A 17741-nucleotide genomic window follows, 5' to 3' on the forward strand; every position below is an offset into this window, starting at 1 on the left:
TTATGTACTATATTCCTATGTAGATTTGAATATTCAAGGAGGTAACACTTATAAACCTGTTGTAGAATTGATCTCATAAAGATGAGACGTCTATTGTACTTCTTCCACATAGTGTGCTATTTTTATTTATCTTTAAACGCGATGATTATATGTGATATTAGATGTTTGTTTTAACGTGACCCAAATCAATATCTGAATTAAGTAGAAAATGGAGAATGCACAATGTTGTTCAAAAGCCCTGACCACCCACCTTTCTTTAAATATTCAGGTTTTCTCACAATCACACGTAAAGAGTTTTAAAACTTTAACCTAAAATTAAGACCAATTGTTCAGAAAAAGATTCGTATTCTTTTCTTCAGTTTCATCTATATATGATAATACAGAACTTTTCAAATAGAGATAGGCGGATAGATTCTATTTATTTATTTATTTATTAACAAGATTGTACCTACTTCTATTTTTTTCAAAAGATTTTATGTGTTCTATAAAGACGATTTAAGGCATTTAAATATAGCAAGTTCAGTTGGTAATAGAAATCGACAACTATCTATGTTTTGCAGGTTGTCTGTAGAATGTTAGGTTATCGTGGATCATCCAAAATGATAGATGGAAAAAGTTACAAGCGAGGAAAAGGTCAAATATGGCTTGATGAAATGCGTTGTGATGGGACTGAAAGCAGTATTGAAGACTGTGATAGATCTCCATGGGGAATTCATAATTGTAACCATGAAGAAGATGTATTCTTACAATGTTCCAATCCAAAAGTAAGGATCTTCTTAAGTTAATTGATTTATTTTCCTTAAGTGTAGCACTTTCACTGTATGTTAGGGCATATTTTTAATCAATTTAGGAAAAAAGGAAGGCGGTGAAGGAATGAAATATACATATCTTGATTTAATATCGATTTATTGCAAGTTCTTTTTTTAATTTTATTTTTAAAATTTTTATTTTTAGTTGTAGATTTAAGAAGTAATGGGAAATTAGTTTATACAAAAAATCAATATTATTCTTGGTCTCAAAACTGCAAAGCAATGTTGACCCAAAACAAAGCCATAGACCAAATGACCGAAAGGTTTTCAAAATTTAGTTTATTTCTTCCAAAGAAAGAAGTATGAGGGTCAATGCAATCTAATTACAAATATTTAAAGTATTTATTTCTAAACCCAACTCTTCCTGAGTCATACAAAGTCATATTCACAATTGGATGTCACCCATATTTCTTTCAAAAATAATGTATAGCAGCAGGAGTTTTTCGCAAATTGCGAAATCGCGAAAGTTTTCCAACAAAGCCTAGAGTTGGCTTTTCAGCGAAATACATCAGATTGAGTAAGGAAATAGGTAGTTTGAAGACGCGAAAAAATGCGATAACTGACGTTTTGAGCAAAAAATGCCGCAAAACGCGACAAATTGCGAATTTTTTAAAACGTCAATTTCAATTGTTAAAGTACAGAAATAAAAAGTACAATTTTCCAAGCAACGTTTTCCTTTTGCAATATAGGCATAGAAAAGCTGAAATGCAACATACCCATAGAAAAAGTTTACCAATCTGTACAAGAAGAAAAATGTGATATTGTTTAAAAGATGCGGGGGAAAATCCCTCTTAAAGTTACATACCTTGAAGAAAGAAAAGCAGGAATTGAATGAAATGTACGAAAGCCTTGGAATATTTATTTGATTCCTTATTTGCTGGATGCCTCTCAAATCCTGATATAGTCTTTGTGCAAGCTTTTTGTTCACATACTAGGGTTTTCAAAGAAAACTGATGAGCCTATGTATGCTGATTACTATAAGAGTTTGAAGGAAGTTGTGATGCAGAGTCAAGATATTAATGTCAATGTGATGGATATTTTACTTGTACAGAGAACCGAAGGGGAGGAAAATTTAAATTGCAGCAACTTATTCCTGTCTGCAATATTTCTTCCAATAACGAATACTGATTGTGAAAAGATTTTTTTCTTTTTTAAAAAAGTATGATAATAAATGATAGAAAGCTACAAATGAAAGAAGAAGATGTAGAAACGTGCAACATGCTGCACTTTTTATCAGAATAGTAATTTGCAGACGAGATATACAGGAAGGTACTGCGCTAACGTATTGTATATATGTTTTTCCCTTTTTTGCATATGTATGTGTTTTGGTGTATAGCTAATACAATGTATAGTGTTTTGTGGTGGCAATCGTAAAGATACTGTGTTAGTGTATTTTAAGTTTTTGGACTTGTAAAAGAGGAAAGAAATAATATGTCGTTAGTAACTACATGAAGAATAAATTCATTGTCCTAAGTAGTATTATTGTTTATTACTTATATTATATTAGAGTTTGTATAATTTATATTAGAGTTTGTATATTGGAGCTTGTAAAATAATTTACTTAGCGACAAAATGAAAAATTGTATATCTCAAAATGCGACAAAATACGAAAGTTTTAATTTCAAATGCGAAAAACTTCTGCCCCTAATAATGTGTTCTTTTAACTGTTGATAGACGTAATCTGTCACGACAAATTCAAATATTAAACTGTTCTACTGCCAATTGTAAGCCAACAGAAGTAGAAATAACATTCTTTTTTATGTGGATATACAGTTAGCGGCGAAAGAACATATTTAATCCTTCTATCCCATATAAGTGTGTTCTTTGTTAATCACTTGAGAAGATGATAAACTAATCCTAGTAGAGTTGACAGTAATTTATTTATATATATATATAATGTTGCAAAATACTGTTTGTAACGCGTGAGGAGTGGATCTATGCATGAAAACAAGCCAGAACGTCGTACCTTAATTTTTCAAAAATGCCAAAACCAAGATGAGTGGGAACGTGTACAAGAAATTGCCCACAGGAAGAAAAGGATTCCCGAAAATCCTGAACGAAAAAGTAGGTAAAAAATGAACGTACGCCCACGTTTGCACTCATCTTGCTTTTGGTACTTTTGAAAACTAAAAATATCATAATCTGAAATTTCACCACACCGCTTTCTTTGGCATCGTTGGTATTTGTGTTATGGCTCCCCAAAGTTCATTTTTCTGAAATTTCGGCGCTCATTACTCAGAAAGAACGCACTCTGCAGCACTTTTGTACGTGGACTTTCTGGGTTGTTTTCACACAGATTCATTCTCAAGCTTTCTAAATGTTATTTTTACAACATGTATATGATGGACCATTTATCTTAAAATACCCTTGTAACTTTCAAATTAATACATTAAAAACGCCAAACTTTTGTATGAAGCAAATATAAAACAGGATATCATTGTTTGACATATCCAATGTTACCAGATCTACCATATTGTCAACCCAATATGAAATTGTAGTTTTTCAAATGGTACTACGTAATATTATTACATGTTTCAAATCTACATATTAAACACTATTTTTATTATTCAGTGTTGTAAACTAAGGACGCTACTGTATGACAGGCATCCAAATTTTAGAGGCCACTAGAACAGTAATCACACAAGTAGGTCGGACGGGAACAATACACACCCAAAGGACCTTAGTTCCTAATACTATAGTCATGATATAGCATTTGTCGAAAAAATAGGAACAAATTGCAAGGGATTGAAAATTTGACTTTTTTCAAAAGATTAGTCAAAATATTGCTTAAACAAGTATGACATCTAATCATGTAGATGATTTGAATAAACGTAAAGAGCATAATGCCGTTTACATTAATTAGATATTTCAAACCTTTCCAGATATATGATAAAATTGGTAAGTTTGTAACACTGCTTAAAATTATTTAGTTGCAAGAATTTTGTTGCAATTACAACTACCCAAAAATATGGGTCTAATGTTATATAAGCAAAGGAAAACAATAATAATTTTAAAATTTCCCAAAATACAATCAATGGTTAGACTACGTAATTTATTTTCTACTCGAATCTTAATATATATTTTCTTTTGTACGTTTTAGCCCCAGAAAGTTCTAATGTATAGAACAAGAAGCGCTTCTCAATATCTTCCTAGGAAATGTGGAGAAAGAATTGTAAGAGACTGGATAGAAGAACCTATTCCTAAAGTGGTTGGTGGAGTGATAGCTAAACAAGAAGACTACCCTTGGCAAGTAAGTAACACTACTTTTGCTAATTATTATACTTTATTATGGATCAGCTTTTCCTCGAGGCTCCACAATAAAGCCTGTTGCTTAAGATTTGCATCATTCAGAAACAAGAGATGATTTCACCTATCTGGCGGGGCTAAATCTTTCAAGGTTGAAGAGCAGAATCATTGACTCCGGCTGGGCTAAAGCACCCATTGGAGATTTTTAATGGGTGCTTAGTATAAGGTTACGATATTCTGAAGTGACAAAATGCAGACACACTTCCATCTGGCTAACTCGTTGTATAGACATAAACTTTCAACACAAGAATCTAAAGTTTGCTTTTAAAATATTATTAAAATATATTGAAATAATTGGAAAGTAATTAAATAAGAGTACTTACACAGCTTCATGTTGACTTTGCCTATTCAAATTTTTCAGTTTTTTATTTATTTTTTAATACATAATCCCTTCTTTGAATATAAATAGCCAAACCGTACGTCTGAAATGTCTGACATGAATTGACGATACATTTGTGCTTAGAAAAGGGAGACAAATCCAAGACTTTCAGATAATGTATGTGGATGGAAACTTTCACTCTCAAAATGCGGACATGTCCGCATAAATGCTGACATATGGTAACCCTAGCTCAGCACCCACTGAATTTTTGCGTTAGAATTAATTTTGAAATTACACATTTATGACATGAAAAAAAATTAGATAATGAAATATGAACTTTTCCAATGAATATATTCTATTTAATTATTATACAATCCTAAAAGTTAAGCTTAAACAGTAGCCAATGTTGCCAAACTCTTTAATTGAGGTTTCTCAATGGGGTCTATCGTTCGAGCTTGGTTCATTGAGACAAGAGAATTAATCCACCTTAAGAATATGTTTCACAGTGATTTCTTTAAAGAATTAATAATTATATTAATTTTCTGGAGGCTTAATATAATTTTGTGTTTGCACACCCTTCTAACTAAAATAAGATTAAGTTATTTTAATAAAATTTAATATATATATATATATATATATATATATATATATATATATATATATATATATATATATATATATATATATATATATATATATATATATATATATATATATATATATTGTATAGTGTTGGTGACAATTTTCGACGTAAAGTATAAGCTAACAAACAGCATTAGCCACCTAAAACTATTGCTTATTTTTGTTTATAAGCTTAGATAAACTATAAGCTAATGAATAAACACACCCGGACTAGACAAAAAAAAATCACCTTCGGAGAACACTTTTATATAGGGTTACTTTGCCTCTGGTCTGGACAACGATTTGTATTTTATTTATAAGTGACTCCAGGTGGTGTTGCAGGTATGCTACATTGATGTGAATCTAGTCGCTCACCAGTTAATCCTGTAGTTTCAGCAGCTTATGAGGATGTCTATTTCTGTGTTTCACCCGCTACTTCAATAATCCCCCAGATTTTAATTGTATTTCAATCTGTGATCTCGCAGGCCAGAGGTACAGCAGGATACCTGAATATTCCTCAAACCACCTAAAATGTTTTAAAAATTGTGTACAGGGTAGATATTATCTTGGAAGACGAAAGGGTTCACTGTAAATCCATCACGAAGGTACTGGAGAAATGAATACTTGGTACTTGGTCACTAAGAACGACTAAATAAACATAAATACTGGTTCAAATTTACATCCATCAGTATGAAGAGGTCCAAGTCATGAAACGAAAAACACCATCACACTATTACAGAACCATCTCCAGGTGTTCACACCCTCCGCAATTTAGGTGAAATGCTTCATTGGACTTAAGAGATCCTAGCCCCGGTTGATTCGAGTCAGCACGCCCTGTACCGTAAATATCGCAGTAGTGTCATGTTAAATTTTGTGTGTTCGATGTATGAAAATCGATTTGTTGCTGCTGTAATGATTTGGTAGGGACTTTTCATTAATTACACTGATAAAGCATACAGCAAAATTGTTTGTTTGCTAAATAACAAATATATAATGGCATGTCAAAGGTATGATAGTAAAGCAAAATCTTCAATAAAGGTTTGAGGAAGGAACAACCAAGATATATTAAACAATTACGTCCAAAACTAGAAAATGTTTAGCGTTATTTTAGACGTTTTGTGGGCACAAAATATTGAGAAGATGCCAGCGCAATACCGGGATAAGATAAAGAAGTTGAAGGAAGAATGAAGATGAATGAAGAACTTCAATAGGAAATCTGGAAACAATAGATATTTCTCCAAATTTTATGTGTAGATTAAATGCATTTTAGAGGATTTTTATGCTCACTGGTGAATTTTCCTTGAAGCTGAAAATCGACCCGAGCCGTGTCATAGTGTGAAAATACCATAGGTGCACTCAATGCTTTGCATAATTGAAATACAAACAAAAACGCGACTCGTCCTACCACACTATATGTTTTCAGTCTGCTATAGAGCTCCTCCGTGGCTAAGCGGTTAGCGTACGCGCCTTTGGCGTGGGAGGCCCGGGTTCGATTCCCGGCGGGAGCTCATGTGGTTCGGATTCCACGTTAATCAGTAAGTCCACGTCTCATATAGCCTCGCTGCTGAACGGGACGTTAAACTCAAAATCAACTCAACTCAACTCAGTCTGCTATAGTCCAATATATGTACTCTTGAATCCATTGAAGACGTGCAACTATTATCTGTTGCGATGAAAAGTAGATTCGTTCATGACACTCGACTCTAAATGTCTATTCCATGAAACTGCTGCAGTTCTGGTCGGTTTTGCAAATTATTTTCCTTGAGCAGGCGTGAAACTCTTGTATTTTGGCGATTCATTAATAATGATTTATAAATTAAATTATCTCATGAATAACAACATGACTTTATTTCCGAGATCTTATCAACAAGGGAAATTACGACCTCGATGTTGGATTAAGATTTTATTTAGGCACAGAAGCTTAATAGTATGCGTACAAAGCCTGAGCTTGCTCGATCTTTAAAATATTACATGATCGGAATACAGATCCGGATGAGCCAGATTGGTATATATTTATTAAACTGATTCAGAACTTTAATAAATAAAGTATTATTAAATGAAGTATCCATGACATAAAGTAGCATCTTAGTACGACAGGATCAAGTACTCGCAGTGGTGTAGCCAAGGGGGGGCCCATCGGGGCCAGGTCCCCAAAATGTTTTCCTGGTCCCCCAAATGACCAGCTTTTAAAACATCGTAGTAAAATTATCTCGCTTCATTCATTTAAAAGTAACAAAGTTTATTGACAATTATTAATTTATGGTAAAATATTATGGAGAAATATTGTTTTTCCATACCGATCGAAAAATAGTATAGTATCTCTTCCTTCTACCGATCGAAAAATAGGATACTTTTTTGTGACAGCAGATTACACAATTTACTGCAATTTATATTTGACAGTTTGAAGACAAACGTTTTAACAAGGTACTACAAATACAGCCATAAAACAAAGGTACTAAACTGATTTGTAAGTACAGTATATTTTATATGCTTTAACAAGTGTTTTAAAAGACATAGAGAATGGAAAATTTGGTGAGAAACAATGCTTTTATTCAATTTGGATTTCATTCGCTCTCTTTTATTTCTACTCAGTGTAATAAAATAATTACGTTTTTTTTTTTAAGTCACGAATAATAAATAAATATTTTTGTTAGGAAACCACAAAGAAATTAAGTGAAATTTCAAAGAAAATCAATCTTGTGTAGATAGGTTTTGTATACAGGGTCTTAAATTTAAATATAAAGGTCACCAAGAAAAGTTTTCTTGCTTTTTCAACCACCACCTTCGAACATCGATATGTCACCTAACCTGGAAGATCAAAAATAGTCCCCATCAGCATCGACGTCCTTCTGAAAACATTCTGGAAGGCCATGCAATCCATCGCGGTAGAACTTGGTGGGCCGTGAAACGAAGAAAGTATTAGGTGCATTTTGGACTTTTACTAGGGATTTGAACTGGCGTCCTCTAAGGTGATTGTCCAAAGAATGGAACAGGTGATCATCGGACGGTGCAATACCCGGGGAATATAGTGGTTGCAATATTGTTTCCCATCCAAGGCGGAAAATGGTGTCCCGAGTCATTCTAGCCACGTGGGACTTAGCGTTGTCCCGTAAACGAGGACCCATTTGCAATTCAGAAGTGATGGCTCCAGAGTTTTGCGTTTTTCTTGAGCACAGCTCAACTGCTGACAGTACACAGTTGCATTGATACTGACCAGCTGGTAGCAGTTTCCGATGCATGATGCACCAAACACACAGAAGGGCCTTCTTCTGGTACAGTGCTGGTTTCTGCTGTTTTGGAATAGCTTCATGGGATGATAACCAATGATGACGGCGCCATGGAACTTCGTATAGGACCCACTTTTTATCACATGTCCACACCCTGTCCAGAAATGGCTCCGAAATAGTAAATAAATACAGACGAGTGCCGAGTTGCCTTCTGGCCCGGAGTCAAAACATATGAGACCCATCGACCAAACTTGTAGTGCTTCCCAAGTTGATGGATGTGCTGCCGAATGGTTTCTCCACACACTGACTTGTAGTCCCAGTTCCTCTTTGTACATGTGTTGGTCTTCTGGCACGTGGTGTTTTCGGGTGTTTCGTCATCGTTCTTGAACTTGTTAAACCATCGCTGCAATGTCCGCGTCGTCACGACACCCTCACCAAAGGCCTGGCATATCTTCTGTCCCGCTACAGCGGCGTTTGGCCTCCATTTGAACTAGAGACCTGCACGGGCCGGGCCTGGCCTGAGGCCCGAAGCCCGGCCCAGCCCGTGGGCCGGGCTTGGGCGGGCCGACTTTGCTATTTCTTTGGGCCGGGCTGGGCTTGGGCGGGCCGACACTGTTATTTCTTTGGGCCGGGCCGGGCTTGGGCTGGGCGACACTGATTTCTCTTCAGGTCGGCCCTAGCTGGGGCCGATGAATTGTAATTCTTTAATAATTATTGACTTTCGTTAAACGATAATTGGAATAAAGCCAAATGTTGAAGAAGTGTGTCCGTGAAAAAATGTTACAAAGGATGCAATAGCTATTTACAGTTTGTGTTGCTTAGCGGCTCCAGTTTCACTATAGAGGATTGCAGGCATTATGCGGTAAATTGAGCTCTGACCTTGACCTTCACTGAACTCAAATATAACAAGAAGGGGTGGGAATGTTTTGTCTGTCGCTAAACAATATTGCCATCTTCACTTTATGTTAAAAATCAATTAAGTTAGATTTTTGTTACAGGGAATGGAGTTTTTGTTCTCTCGATGGCAGGCAAAGTTCTAGGAGGCAATTGTACCATTCGGGAGGCAAGCGTCAGATTCTGAACCAGAGTTTAGAAAATGTTTCTGAGGGTTAGGTCAAATTTAGTACTAAATTTTGAGAAGGATTGGGACTCGAGCTAATTTTTTTAAAAAATTATCGGGCCGGGGTCGGGCCAAAAACTTTTAAAATTTATCGGGCCCGGGCCGGGCTTGGGCCAAGAATTTTAAAAAACTTATCGGGCCGGGCCGGGCTCGGGCCGAAAACCTGCAAAACTTTTCGGGCCCGGGCTGGGCCGGGCCTAGTTACGTTCGGGCCGGATTGGGCTCGGGCCGAAAAATTCGTCCCGTGCAGGTTTCTAATTTGAACTCGTTCAGCATACATGCCCTTATGACGCTCTGTGGATGTCCCATGTTCCCTCTGTCTTTACGCAAGTTCACGGTGTGTCTGAATTGCCACAACCAGGTAGTATGTTGGATATACCCACACCAACAACTGACGTTCGCCTTATCTCCACTCGCATTCAACTCACAGTGTGAGGTCCAATTGAACACAGACCTCCACGAAAAGGGACAGAACTTTCTTGGTTACCTTTATAGTTATGCACAAAAGTATAGCGTTTGGTCCCGGCTATCTTGAATATAATTTATGGATTTATTATTATTATTATTATTATTATTATTATTATTATTATTATTATTATTATTATTATTATTATTATTATTATTATTATTATTATCATTATTAATAATAATAATAATAATAATAATAATAATAATAATAAGAAGAAGAAGAAGAAGAAGAAGAAGAAGAAGAAGCTAAAATAGTGCTTTTAGTCTTCCAGAACGAAACCAAAATTTTCCTTTCTTTCAGACCTCAAAAACACTAGCAGCAACACATTTTTTTTGGCTTTGTACATTGTAGCTGCCCCCCTCAAAAACGACGGGCCCCCCTACACAAACCTGCTGGCTACACCCCTGAGTACTCGTAATGCTTTGGTATATAAGTAATACTACTTTGGCAGACAAGTGCATTATTTTAGGATCAAAGAATGGTCTTAGTCGTCAAGATAGTATTGTTTTACGATTATTTCCCAAGTGCATTTTGTTACTTAATTCTAATTGTTTATGTTTAATTACGATGGAATATTTAATCCTCGTTGAACATAAGGTTCTTTGATATATTCAAATTTGGAGCGATCCGAATAAAGTAGGAATTTGTGGATTACCTCAGCTTTCTATTGATCCCAATAAATTATTTACTAAGGAGCAATCTTTCCCTATAATACAGGGCGTTTCAAAAAGAATGACCTGATTTTAAAAGTCCATATGTATTGATAAAAACATACTACAAAAATGAGATAAATTGCAATATCTTCAAGTTTTAGTTACACTATTACAAATGCTCTGTGTCCACGAGCAGGAGCACTCCGCTCAAATGTTTGCCGAATTGTTTCCACCATTTCATCGGAAGTACGAGGCCGACCTGGACTCTTACCTTTGCACAAGCATCCTTTCTCTTCAAACTGGCGATACCAACGACGAAAATTTTGGGTGCAGGCGAATCAATGCCAAAACGCCGATGAAAAGCACGCTGAACCGAAATCACTGACTCAGTCTTTGCAAACTGTAGCAGACAAAACGCCTTCTATTGAACGGACGCCATCTTACTTCTGACTGACTGCAAACTGAGAAGACGCTGTGACTGACATCTAACGGCGATTTTCTGAAACTCTTGGTCACGCCCGTTCAAACAACACTCATTTCCTTGCCGGCACATTCCATGTTCCGTAATTATTATTGTCCAAAATCAGGTCATTCTTTTTGAAACACGGTGTATAATGTAAGACATTTGTTACTTAATTGCTTGTGTACCACCTTTACAGAGTGGCTATTTGAGAAAGCGTTTTTGATGCGTTACCCCCTGTAGGGAACGCGGCCAAGGTGGCTATTCAGTAATTTTACTTTTGCCAGAGTTGTAAATCATACTGTGAGCCAGTCAGTGTTTCCGAGTCTTTTTGCCAGATTCAGGTCTATACTAGCAGAGTTCCAATACTCTGCACAAACCATCTTCCAAGCAGCTGTTTCTTGCTACAATCCCCTTGCCTGGCAACACATCTTTCCTTTTTGTCATTCCTTTTGAAATCTTTTAAACACCAGGGGGTCTTTTGTTCCGAAACGCACCAAATACGCTCGAGCTGACGTTTTCTCCGCGTTTTTATTACTTTCGCGTTTGAGATTAGCCACCTACATTTAAATACATGGTCCGCGTATTCCAAGCGTACGCATGCGCAATAAATACGCTTTGCGATCACCTCAAGAAACCGGGTACTTATGAATATGAAAAATTACATACAGTTCTTTATTGGTATAAGTGGATGATCTTTTTAAAGTATATGTTCGGAAATGCACAGTAGATAGGTTGCCTTGAAAACTGTTAGAAAAACAATGCATGTTTATTTCTTTGAAGATTATCTAAGGAATCCAGTAAGAAAAAAATAAGAAAAGGTATATTAGTATAAATTACTTGTATTATTTTTCCTTTATTATTACTAATTCATTAGCAGCTAATTTCAACTATTAAATTACACTAGATTTCAATTTTCTCATAACCTTTTTTTTTCAAACCTCAAGGTCAGCATACGCTTACGTCAGAAGGAAAGAAAATATGCCCATTTCTGTGGAGGTGTAGTAATTACTGATGTTCATGTGCTCACAGCCCAACATTGCTTGCGGCAATATAACAAGGCAGCATATATGATATATGTTGGCTACAGCAATATTGAAGTACGTATACCCTGTACTGCATGACTTTATTTATTTATTACAACAAGTTGATTCACTTGGCACAAAAGTCATATCAATTTACTTGAATGTTACAAAAAAGAAATCAAAATCCAAAATATGAAGTTTTCTGAGGAAGAAAATCAAATTTTGAACCATAATTCATGTGTTTCATAAATATTCAGTATCTTGTATATAACTGGAATTGCAAGGATTAAAATGTGAACAGTAAGTATAAAAAAAAAGAAAAAAGAAAAAAGGAAAAGAAAAGAAAAAATAGAAAACGGTCAGCATAATGTTTAGAAATGATGTCGGTAGATGTATATTCAAGTTAATACACACGCCGTATGTTAGTGTTTAATATTAATACAACATGTAGACTGATACACCCTATTTCAACTATTTGATGTTGTGATCTAAATAAGAAAGAAACATATATGAAAATGGTTTATACAGTAGCTATAATTATTTACATTAAATAGCACAATTTTGACTATAGATTTGTACTTACTTTTTCATTAATTAGAAAGCAGAATATTCAGTTATTGATTGATGTAAAGTCAGGATGCTGACGAGAGATTGAATTTTCGTTTCTCCGAACTAGTTGTTGAGGAAAATGGCAATTTGAAATATATTGCATGGCAAACACTGGTTCGGGAGGTTCGGTATTTTAACCTCCCCCTTGAACAAGATATTAGGGAAAATAAGCATTTACTATACTAAGATATATATATATATATATATCCTGAAAAGATATATATCGTGTGTCCTGAAAAAATATAAGATGAAGTGCTTGAATCTCTTCTAGATGAAATTCTGCGTACGTCACTGGTAGCAAACAATATTCCATAAGAAAAGCAAGTCAGTATAAGGATTTCTATTATGGGGTTAGGGTTTCAGCAAATTTACAATACGATCATCAGGGCTTTGCAGTTGAAGTTTGCTTGAATTAAGCAAACAGTGCCATCACTCATTAAATTACGTCGTAGAAAAATACAATTTCATGATTAAACAAGTTCCGAGTTAGTCATGCTTAGATTACATGTATATTTTAGCTTCATTAAAACACAAGAAAACAAATGTGCTTAATATACAATATATTTAGAAAATCAATTTTCAAATTCCGGGAGGTGATATTTTTTTTTCAAATGAAAGAAAAGAAATTTTAATAAGCGTGGGTAAAAAAAAAAAAAAACTTTCAATTACAAACTGCCAAAAACACGAAACATTACGTTTTAAAATACTCTGACTTAAAAACTATGAGACTTATTACAAGTGATTCAAAGAATTACACAGGAACTAATATGCTCTTTTATCTATCATAAATATCCATGTGTATTGCTATTTTATTTTAGCTATTATATAATTTTATGCTTCAAAAATCTTTTTTTTTTAAAAAATCGGTGTTTAATTCCAATTTTTTAAATGAAAATGAGATTTATACATGCGCAACGGATCTTCTCAGTAAAAAAATAAAACCGTAAAAAAATCAACAAATAATCCAGGAACTTGTGGTGAAGTCACTCCACGCGAGAGATTCGAATCGAAATTAACATATTTGATATATATATATATATATATATATATATATATATATATATATATATATATATAATTAATACAATTAAATACTATATTCCGATGTTTTGACAGTTTATTGTTTAATTCAGTCAACAGACTCCTTCCATAAATCATTTAACATAAACAAACATGTAACATAAGCGCAAGAAAAAAAATCCAATGTATCCAAGAGATAATTCCATAACTGACTTATTTTATCTACGCCTCATACGGCCTCAAGTGTGATTTTATTCCAGTACAATTAGTTATTAAACAGTCAGGCAGGGTTCATATATTATGCTAATTTCGGCGCTTGCATTAAACATTTCAATTGTAAATTCATAATCACCATATTGGTCGACCTCTTAATTAATCATTTCCGACATTTACTTACATCGATATACACATCTTTCATATTAATAACGTACATATTTTCTCTTAACAACTCATTATTACTAAATATCTATATGAATATCTTATACTAAAGAAAAAGAATAATAAAGACAGTGAAATATGATGGCCCCCTCTAAGCTAATCTACACCTAGCCATGAGATGAGGATGATAAGAAAGTAGAAACAAATCCACAACAGTGCAAGCCTTCTCAAGATTACAATATACCGTACATCTATAGACAAGAACCTCTGCCACATTTGCTTTGATTCGAAACGATTGAGAAAATACGTTCGGGTTTGGAACCCAGCTGATAGATAACTTTCATATCCTTCATCACATTCACATGGTTTGAAGAATGAAACTAATTGAGGTAGAGGCCGAGAAAAGGACAGTCTCGTTTAAAAAAAAATTGTTATAAGGCAGTTGGAAGTTAAATAGTTCTTAACTACTGTCCTCCAGACTTCAACTGATATTACATCTTGGAAATTAATATAAACAAGAATACGAACAGGATATGGAAATACAATACTAGAACTACGTAAAAAGATTCCCGGTTTAGCGACTTCATAGCTTGAGACGTTAGTAAATGTAAAATCTAGATTTGGAATTTAGAAAGTAATACGACGTACAGGTGTGAATTTAAACTTAAGGAAAAATTATCATATGTTGACTAATATCGAACTCATGGACTTTCTTAGTTCTGCACTAAAGTAATATATGACGTGGAATATAAATTATAGTAAACATGACAAACAATTTTTGTTATTCAACGTATTATCATTATTATGGATTTTTTTATTTGTAAAGGTATCGAACTCGAGACCACTGCTAAACTATTTATCTAGGGACATAAAGGACAAGTTAGAATAAGAAGGTAACATAAGAGGTTTACACTGAATTTAGCTATTTATTTATTATGGAAGCCAAATTAATAAGATATCCCCCTTTTTCTCTTTTCCATTCTGGTGTGTGCGATCAGCGACAAGGTTTAATGACAACACATCATAACCTCTCTATAACCAAAATAAACAACTTGTATTCCCATGATCTATCTTCCAAAACGTACTTGCAAAAGAATTAGTTCATGTCTTATTGAAAAATGTTAATACTTTAATAGTATATTCAATTTGTATCAATCTTTAGCTTTCACATGGATCACTTAGGAGTAAATAACTATCTTTACCTGATCGTCTGGTGAAATTCTATGCTCGACGATTCGTGAATTATCCATTTATTAGCTACTGTTCTGAAATTAATATCTGACATAGATTAATTTTAGAGTATTAACATTCATATCGCCTCTTCTTGCAACACAAACACACGTTCTTACACCTAATTGGTTATTATCATTTCCCGATTACATAATTTAATGATTTCTCGCACACCCATTGGCTAGTAATAACTTCCGGGCTGACTTCCGCTAAGATTCAATCATGTCGTCCTTCCTAATCAATAAATGTAAACCATAATTACAAATAATATATCGAAATTTTAACTTGAACGATTATACTTCATCCAACCAGTAAATATTGTTAAAATTTATGTAAAATGCTCTATAAAACTGAATTTTATAAGAATTATACCCTTTATTTGTACCAAAAGCTATATTTCATATGGAAATATACATGTGTATACTCCTATATACATATGAAAGGAAATTAATACAATAAGTGTTTTTTTTTTTTTATAAGATGATCCATGAGTTCTCATCAGTACACAATTCCATCCCTAATTTCTGCCTAAGTAGTAATATACTATATAATTATCCATAGTTACTTTGTCATAAACAAGGGGGGGGGGTTGAGGGGCACCTTGCCCTATGTCCGTATAAACTTTAATTTATATCCAAGTTTTCTGTCATCTCCAATTAGTGTACAGTAACAGTATTTTTCTTGTTTCAGCCTAATTATCTATAAAAACTGAATAATTAAATGTACAGTAATTTTTATTATCGTTTATGCGGGCACAGTTTAACAATGCGTACGCCCACTTTATGAATATTATTTAATGATACGGCCTACTGTTAAAAGTGGGTCGTAACATTTTTCCCGGCGGCTGAAAGAAAAAAAATCTTTCATAGAAAGTTTTTTTTATTTGAATTCCTTTAATAATTCTTGTCTTTTCTCATCGGAACAGTCAAATAGCTTTATATTAGATAAATTCTGACTGGATACTTCTCTCCCTTTTAAATCTTTTAAACAAACAAAGTTTCTACTCACTTTCGTCACAACAAAAGGACCATTATATACCGGCATATACTTATGTGTTATTTTTTTATATGCATCTGATTGGAAATGGGTTTTTACCATTACCAAATTTCCCTCACAGATTTGTACGGGTTTTATCGATTTTGAACATAGTTTTCTAACTCTTTTAGTAAACATTCGAGGAACCACTTGTATAAACTTATGTGTAATTTTGTCTTGCTGCAGTTCTACCGGCCATGGGAAGTTTTCTTTGAATTTATGACTAGCTGAGAACGACAGAAAAATCTCCGCTGGCGTGCAATCAGTTGTACTGTTATAAGAATAGTTTAGTAGGTCCTGTGCTGGTTTTACCACCTCTTTCCACTTAGCATGGTTCTCCTGGCACATTAGTCTAATTATCCGATTGAGTTCACGATGCGAACGCTCTACGATGCCATTACTTTTTGCGTTGTATGGAGTTGTTAAAATATGTTTAATTTTGTGTTTTGAACAATAACTTTTCCACCTGTCTGAGAGGAACTGGGGGCCTTTGTCTGAGATTAATTGGTTAGGGTATGGAATAACATTGAAATATTCTTTTTCTAACGCACGAATAATTTCGGTAACTTTGGAAGTTCGTAAAGGAATATAACAAACGAATCTAGAGTAGACATCTACTACTGATAAGATAAAGTAGTATCCATAACTACATGGAAGTTTCCCAACCAGATCCACACATACCTTCTGGTGTGGTTTAGTGGCTTCAATATGCAAATCCTCTCTTGCTAAAACTTGATTGGAGAACTTAGTTTTAGCACATAGTTCACAATTTTTAATATATCTAGTAAACGTTTGTCTTTGTTTCTTCCAAAAGAATAAGGTCTTCGCTAGTTTTGTGCATTTGTTGACTCCAAAATGCCCCGTATTATGTATACATTCTACGACTCGATTGATTAACGAATTTGGAATTAGTAATAACCAAGATGTAGATTTAGCCTTTCGTACAAAAACTAAGTTCTTTTCTACTTTTATGTTCTCACACATCGGCGAATTCTGCAATTTTCCTTTTAACTGCTGGCAATAAGGATCATTAGTCTGACTATCTGAGATTTCCTGGTAATCGAACCAAGTGTCCGAGTCATAAGTTATAAAATTTACCCGGTACTGTTCCAGACTATCCGACGAATCAGGAGTATTCCTACTCAATATATCAGCAATTTTGTTGTCGGTCCCCTTGATATGCTCAAAAGTTAAATCAAAACGCTGTAGCTTCAAGAGCATCTTTGTAGTCCTAGTATCTAGGTTTTGGAGGGTGAAGGCATAAGTGACTGCACTATTATCGCAATGAACCGTGACTTTTCGTCCTAAAATATAATAATAAAAGCGTTCACATAAGAAAAGAACGGCTAATAATTCCAGTTGGAAGATGGAGTAAGAAACTTCATGTAGCTTCAGCTTCCGACTGGCGTACTCGATCACGAGGATCTCCCCTGTTTCATCGTATTGGGCCAAATATCCAG

The 17741-nt window shown here is 34.4% G+C and overlaps 1 protein-coding gene across 1 annotated transcript in view; it reads left to right on the plus strand.

The window, feature by feature from the left end:
* Nucleotides 1-633: 633 nt before the first annotated feature.
* LOC145667513 (prostasin-like) overlaps nucleotides 634-17741 on the plus strand; it is a 34228-nt gene continuing 17120 nt past the window's right edge. The window contains exons 1-3 of the mRNA XM_081734989.1: nucleotides 634-764; nucleotides 3910-4059; nucleotides 11932-12084. Coding sequence (XP_081591115.1) covers nucleotides 654-764; nucleotides 3910-4059; nucleotides 11932-12084 — 414 coding nt within the window. The 5' untranslated portion in view covers nucleotides 634-653. The remainder of the gene's footprint in view (nucleotides 765-3909; nucleotides 4060-11931; nucleotides 12085-17741) is intronic.

This window comes from Thermobia domestica, chromosome 1, assembly GCF_964235325.1.
Source record: "Thermobia domestica chromosome 1, izTheDome1.hap1.1, whole genome shotgun sequence".
NCBI classification, from domain to species: Eukaryota; Metazoa; Arthropoda; class Insecta; order Zygentoma; family Lepismatidae; genus Thermobia; species Thermobia domestica.